This window comes from Miscanthus floridulus, chromosome 2, assembly GCF_019320115.1.
Source record: "Miscanthus floridulus cultivar M001 chromosome 2, ASM1932011v1, whole genome shotgun sequence".
Classification (NCBI taxonomy): Eukaryota; Viridiplantae; Streptophyta; class Magnoliopsida; order Poales; family Poaceae; genus Miscanthus; species Miscanthus floridulus.
The window spans coordinates 24271981-24278240 of record NC_089581.1 but is presented as its reverse complement, the minus strand read 5'-3'; the positions used below and the strand labels follow the sequence as shown (position 1 = coordinate 24278240).

Genomic DNA, 6260 nt, shown 5'->3' with positions numbered 1-6260 from the left:
GGAAGACCAAGTGCACCTGATCATAAGGGAGCCACTCCTTCTACCTTACTACTGACAGGCCCAAATCCTTGAGCCCATGTCTGTGTTTGTGTCTGTGTGTTATCTATGCTATCTGGAACTTCATGTATGTGTCAAATTTCATGAGTCTGTGTGTGTGCAACCTAAACTATTGTAATAAACTTGATGTTATGTGTTTGTGTTTATTATGTGTTAATCACTGAATGACATCCTGTTAATCACTGAACCTGAACTGAATGACATCCTGTTATGATCTGTGATCCTGTTTATTATGTGTTAATCACCAATTGAATGACATGTGTTGTATTGAACTGTAGTCATCTCTTTGTGCAGACGCCATAAAAAATTTGACAAAGCTCACTAGTTACACATATAAAAGGATTCATGCAACTGAAATATTTCACTAAAACATTAGGATATTAGCATTAACCTGATACTCATACATGGTCCAGAGCATTATGCTCATGCATTAAGCTGATACACAACCCATAATAGTACCAACAGGTTTCTAGTACCAACATGGATCCTACTAACTACAACTACAACTACACTAAGGCTAACACCACATTGACTTACATGATCCATGTCATCCAGGAAGCAACCACTAATCCTACACACACAAATAGAGCACCAAACAAGAACTTCCTCTCCTTCTCCAATGTCCCTATCCTCACCTCTAACTCAACTCTAGATTCAGCTCCCAACTGCAATTCAGCTTGCATAATGGCCACATATCTCTAGGCTGCAACAAACATGGCCCATCTATCTTTATTGTACCTGACAGCGCCTTCCAACTCAAATTGCAGTCTTTGATTCTCCCTTGTGCCTTCTAGCTGAAGCTGCAACCTTTGATTCTCCCTTGTTGCATCTTCCAAGAGTCTTGCAGTCTTTATTCTTGCATCTTCCAAACTCTGTTCAGCTACTCCAGTTGTATGCTTCCAATACTTCATTGCATCTCGCAAATCAAGCAGAAGTTGCTTCTTAAAACTACTATTTGGCGGATTCACCCAACTATAAAAGTCGCAACCACCATCCTATGAAATAAACCAATAACCAATAAATCAGAAACACACTCAATCACTGATGCATCTACAGACTATGAATCACGAAGAGAATAACTTACATGAGCCCGTGCACACTTCATATACCGCAATCCTGGGTTCAAATCACTCCAAGATATGAACCTAGCAGCTTTTCCACCGTATTTGCATAGCACTGTAGGGGTATACTCCAGTGGTCCTTCACGATAGGGGATGGGTGAGGACGAATCGCCATGGCGACGCCATTGCGATTCTTGGGTCCCCAAACTTCGGTTGGATCCGCTTGAGGTCGCCATATATGACTGTGAAGGCGGTGGCAGAGGACTCTGTGGACGCGGAGGCACCAGAGGAGAGGATGCGGTAGCGGCTATGGCGATGGAGGCGGCAGCGGCGTCTAGGGTTCGGGGGAGAGAAACTGAGAGGGAGAGATAGAGTTGAGCGGGCCGTCTTGTGTTTTGACGCCCGTGGTCGTCCTACGTGGCCGTCAATGCTAGCGTGGTGAGTCAAAACCAGGCACATGTTAGCACAAATTGAACGGGTTTGAAAGTTCCAGTGCCTGGACCAGACGGTTTTGTACTTAGGGTCAAAATTAGACCGACATGAGAGTTGAGGGGGCCAAAAATGGACTTAATCCTTAAAACAAAGACCCATACGCCAGGACACAAATATGCGATTAGTTCCATTGATAACTTGTCGAGTTCACAGGCATGACAAAGCCAACGATGACCACCTTAGCACCATCAAAGGCAACAAATACCTTAGCACCATCAAGTTCCATCCAACGACACTAACTAGACAAACGATAATTGCTAAACTTGGAACGATAGAGGACTAGACATTACTGATATAGTAGCTAACAAACGATAAGGGTGATGATAACTGGCCCGCCGTAAGCCTGCCTGACGCCCTGACCGCGGCCGCTGGCCAGACGCCGGCCTGCTCGGCGGCTCACGCCCTCCAGCGGCGCGGGCGCTGGTTCGCCTCACTGACGGAGATGGTTCGGCCACCGACCTGCTGGCCGTTCATCCCCTGGATGGCGTTGTCCATCCACTCCTTGTCATCGAACTGCACGAACCCGATGCCACGGGACCTCCCCGTGTCAGGATCATACGCCACCTGCAAATGAAGTGCAGATGTTAGCCGCGATACAGTATTGTGTATCCAAATAAATGAACAAACTGCCCTAGAAACAAGTACAGATCTAAACGTTCGGACCAAAATTAATTTAGAACTTTACTACAGTAGTATTTAGCAGATGAAGCAAAAGGAGAAACAACAGCAGATCTAAAACCGACATGTGCAGGGGGACAGATCCAAACGATCGGGTCAAAATTAATTGAAGTATAGAACTTTTAATCGGTATTTCCACTAAAATTTAGTCTCTATAACATCGAATATTTAGATCGAATATTTAGACATATGCATGGAGTGTTAAACGTAGACTAATAGTCCCTAGATTTAAACAACCCCGTCAAACGAACTCCAAAAGGGAAAACAGCTGCAGATGGGCACATCTAATAAATAGGTTAAAAATTAGCGTTGGAGATAGGGGAACACAGATCCAAAACACGTGCCAAGACAGGGACCAACCAAGATCTAGAGAACAACATCCAAGACTAGAAAACGACGCCCAAACACGTGTAGATTTATCCAAGACAACACGGGACCAGGTAATCAATCAGTGTACACAAATCGATGAAGCCATCTGTCAAGAATAGACACTCACATCGGCGTTGAGGGGGGCATAGGAGGAGAAGGCATCTTTGAGGGAGCCCTCGTTGGTGCTGTAGGGTAGGTTGCTCATGAAAGCGTGGTACTCTGGCCCGGAGCGGTCCTTCCAGTCCGAGTCCCACCACGGCGTCGACATCTTCGCCGCCTCTCGAACCCTAAACCACGAGCTACCTTGAGATGGGGATTCTCTTTGCAGATCAGAAATGCAACAAAGAGCAAAGGAATGCTTGATGGGGAAGGAGGCGCCGGCACCTGGTTATATAGGAGAAGCATCGGCCTCCACTCCACGGCTCGGGGTTGGACCCACAGTCACGGGCAGAATCCAGCCAATTTTCCATTCTATTTTTTTCTTTTTCTTTTTTTACTTTCTGAAGAATCATTTTTTGCACGGGAAAGCTTACCCATTATTTTAGATTTCACCTTTTTTACTTTCATTCAGGAGAAGATATCATTTTAGCTTACCCAATTTTATTTTATACTTTTATCAGGAAAAGATATTCGTTTTTTTCCGATAGGTAAAGCTTTGGGGGTGTTCGGTTCTGGTAGTCCCTGTCACGTTGGAGGTTTGACGTTTAGACACTAATTTAGAGTGTTAAATATAGATTAATTACAAAACTAATTATATAGATTAGGACTAATTTACAAGATGAATCTATTAAATCTAATTAGTTCATGATTTAACAATGTGGTGCTATAGTAAACATGTTCTAATGATGGATTAATTAGGCTTAATAGATTCGTCTCACAAATTAGTCTCCCTCTATGTAATTAGTTTTATAATTAACTCATGTTTAGTCCTCCTAACTAGCATTCAGACCCGATATGACAATGACGAAACTTTGGTCCCTCGATCCAAACACCCCCTTAGTTGTGGATTTGCTAGCGCCGGACGTCTGATTCGGACGCTAGCGGGCCACACAAGAAACGACCGAGCACCTAACGCGTTGGGCTTGCGAGCAAGCTACTAGTAGTGCGCCTGCGCCGCTCTGGATGTCGCCCATGCTGCCCTGAACGTCGCCCGTGCCTCCAGCTACTTCCTACACGCATCCTATGTGCAACACCCGATCTATTTTTAATAAACAATCAGATGCAATAGTTGCAACATACAAAATATGACAGACGAAACACTTGAAACAAGCGTCTAAAACCCTTACAAAAACACTTGAAAAATATTTGAAAACCATTGCAAACATATGCAACATCCAGATAAAACACATATAAACATACTTATAAGACATATGTTTGCTACATGCATGTACATACAACACCCAGATAAAACACTTGCGATATACGTCTGGAATAGATGAAACATTTAGAACATACACTTGAAACATATATGTATAGCCATTACAACATGTGCAACATCACGATCTACTTTTGCAACATCGATATACAATACTTGCAACATATGTAACATCCCGTGTTTCTGTGTAATAGAAAAATCCCAACTTTTTAAAATTTTTGCTTGAACGTATGTTGCATGTAAATGTAGGTCAACTTAAGTCAACTTTTTTCCTTTCCCATCCCAAATTCAAAACCCTAACCTCACTCATCCTTTCAAATAAGGATTACCAATAAATTGGTGCACCACATATATTATAAGACGCATGTGTGATTTGGTTATTGTGATTGTTGTGCTTGGAGGTAGTTCTTCTTCTCCTAAAATCACTAGAGTTAATTGGAAGTCCTTTCACCATTACCTCCTAACCATCAGGCCAACTCTGGCCCAGTCTGCGTCACTCCTATCTAGCCCAACCGGCCTCCTTTCCTCCCCTTCCTTTCGCAGGCCCGTGCTCCTTTCTCTTCCCTTTAGGCCTAGGAATCATGGATCCCATTCCGACTTCCCCTTTCCACCACCCCAGGCCCAACCTGCCCCTCACCCCATGGCCCACCATCGCCTCCCACTCTCTCTGGCCTAGCTAGTCCATTGGAGCCCAAGCGCCCCGCACCTCCAAACCCTAGGAGCGCCTGCTCCCTGGGATAGCCACCGCCGCTAGTGCTGGGAAGCGACGCTCCCTGCTCACGTACGCAGCGCGCGTTGCTGTCCTCGGGCTCCTCTCACGTACGCATGCTCCTATGCATGGGACCCACTTGATAGCCAGAAGATCGGAGGAGGAGCCGTATCCCTCCGTCTCGTGCGAACACGCCCACGCCCGCTATCGCTCCATTACTTTTCTGTCCCAAAGCCGTCGTCTTCCTCTGCTTTTTGCCCATCCTCCGCTGCTTTCCATCGCTGTCCGCATCGAGCACTCGGATGAGGCCATGGGCCCACGACATAGCCCCTAGAGGAAGCTTCAAGAGGACCCCTTGTGTCGTGAGCGCTCGGCACATCTGTGACCCCGCTCGGCTCCTCACCTGCCATCTCCATTCTCCGTCGTTCCACGCCCAACAAGGACAAGGGGCTGGGACCTCACGACGTAAGCCGCGCGCCCACACCGTGATTATCGGGTGCCTTTGACCGCATCCAAAGCCCTCTTCGAGAACCTTCTGAGCCAACAAACCGCTCCCAGCTTGGATGAACACCATGCGTCCGGTGGCACGAACGCCGAGCATCGCCGCCGTCCACAGCACGCTTGTCACCTAGAACCCTAGCGTCGGGCAATAAGAAACCCCAGCTAGCCATCTCCCTCGCCACCTCCCTTTTCCAGCCGCCACGGAGCCCCCCTCCCTGTCGCTGCCTCACCAAGCCTTATGACGCGTCGCGTGGTAGCTACCGCCGTAAGCGCACCGGCCGTGGCTGCGACGCGGCACTGCCTCGAGGCTAAGGTCCTAATGGAGAGAGAGGAGGATGAATAGCTTATTAAAAATTTCTACAACAACACTTAATAAACTAGTTAGATAATTATGAGACGAAGCAAGTGCAACAACACTTAATAAACTAATTAGATAATTATGAGGCGAAGCAAGTGTTATGCTAGTCTACCAAAGTAGCAAGCCACCTACCATAATTCTAGTTTGTATAGTTTCTATTCATATAAAAGCTATGGCACTACACTAAGTTAATGTACTCTCAAAGACTAACTAAAGAGCCACACTAACCAAACTAACAAGCTCTCACAACTAGCTACACTAAAGAGCTTGACAACTAGTTTGCGGTAATATAAAGAGAGTGAGCAATTTATTTATACCGCCGTGTCGAGGAAGAAGCCAATAAATCACAAGAATGAATACCAATGAAGACCAATCACCTCGGAATCAAATGATGAACACAATGATTTTTTACCGAGGTTCACTTGCTTACCGGCAAGCTACTCCTCGTTGTGATGATTCACTCACTTGGAGGTTCACGCACTAATTGGCATCACACGCCAAACCCTCGATAGGGTACCGCACAACCAACATAAAATGAGGATCACACAAGCCACAAGCAATCCATTAGAGTACCTTTTGGCTCTCCACCGGAAAAAGGTCAAGAACCCCTCACAATCACTACGATCGGAGCCAGAAACAATCACTAACCTCCGCTCGACG

General features: G+C 46.0%; 2 protein-coding genes across 2 annotated transcripts; both read right to left on the bottom strand.

Moving 5' to 3' along the window:
- Positions 1-455: 455 nt before the first annotated feature.
- On the bottom strand, positions 456-1354 carry LOC136536219 (uncharacterized). Its single transcript, XM_066528584.1, has 4 exons — positions 1142-1354; positions 865-1052; positions 595-753; positions 456-492 (listed from the first exon to the last, which is right to left on the bottom strand). Exons 1-4 carry the CDS (start codon positions 1352-1354, stop codon positions 456-458), a joined length of 597 nt encoding a protein of 198 aa, XP_066384681.1.
- A 362-nt stretch (positions 1355-1716) lies between these two features.
- On the bottom strand, positions 1717-3004 carry LOC136538233 (glycine-rich RNA-binding protein-like). Its single transcript, XM_066530224.1, has 2 exons — positions 2785-3004; positions 1717-2174 (listed from the first exon to the last, which is right to left on the bottom strand). The coding sequence occupies exons 1-2, from the start codon at positions 2923-2925 to the stop codon at positions 2007-2009; spliced, it is 309 nt and encodes a 102-aa protein (XP_066386321.1). The 5' UTR covers positions 2926-3004; the 3' UTR covers positions 1717-2006.
- Between the last annotated feature and the right edge of the window lie 3256 nt (positions 3005-6260).

Excerpts from the sequence above, each read along its gene's own strand:
- LOC136538233 (XM_066530224.1), bottom strand. The coding sequence starts at position 2,925 with ATGTCGACGCCGTGGTGGGACTCGGACTGGAAGGACCGCTCCGGGCCA. Across the intron at positions 2,175-2,784 it reads ATGCCCCCCTCAACGCCGAT|GTGGCGTATGATCCTGACAC; the intron begins GTGAGTGTCTAT and ends CTTCATTTGCAG.
- LOC136536219 (XM_066528584.1), bottom strand. The coding sequence starts at position 1,354 with ATGGCGACCTCAAGCGGATCCAACCGAAGTTTGGGGACCCAAGAATCG. Across the intron at positions 1,053-1,141 it reads TGAAGTGTGCACGGGCTCAT|GATGGTGGTTGCGACTTTTA; the intron begins GTAAGTTATTCT and ends TTTATTTCATAG. Across the intron at positions 754-864 it reads GCAACAAGGGAGAATCAAAG|ATATGTGGCCATTATGCAAG; the intron begins GTTGCAGCTTCA and ends TGCAGCCTAGAG.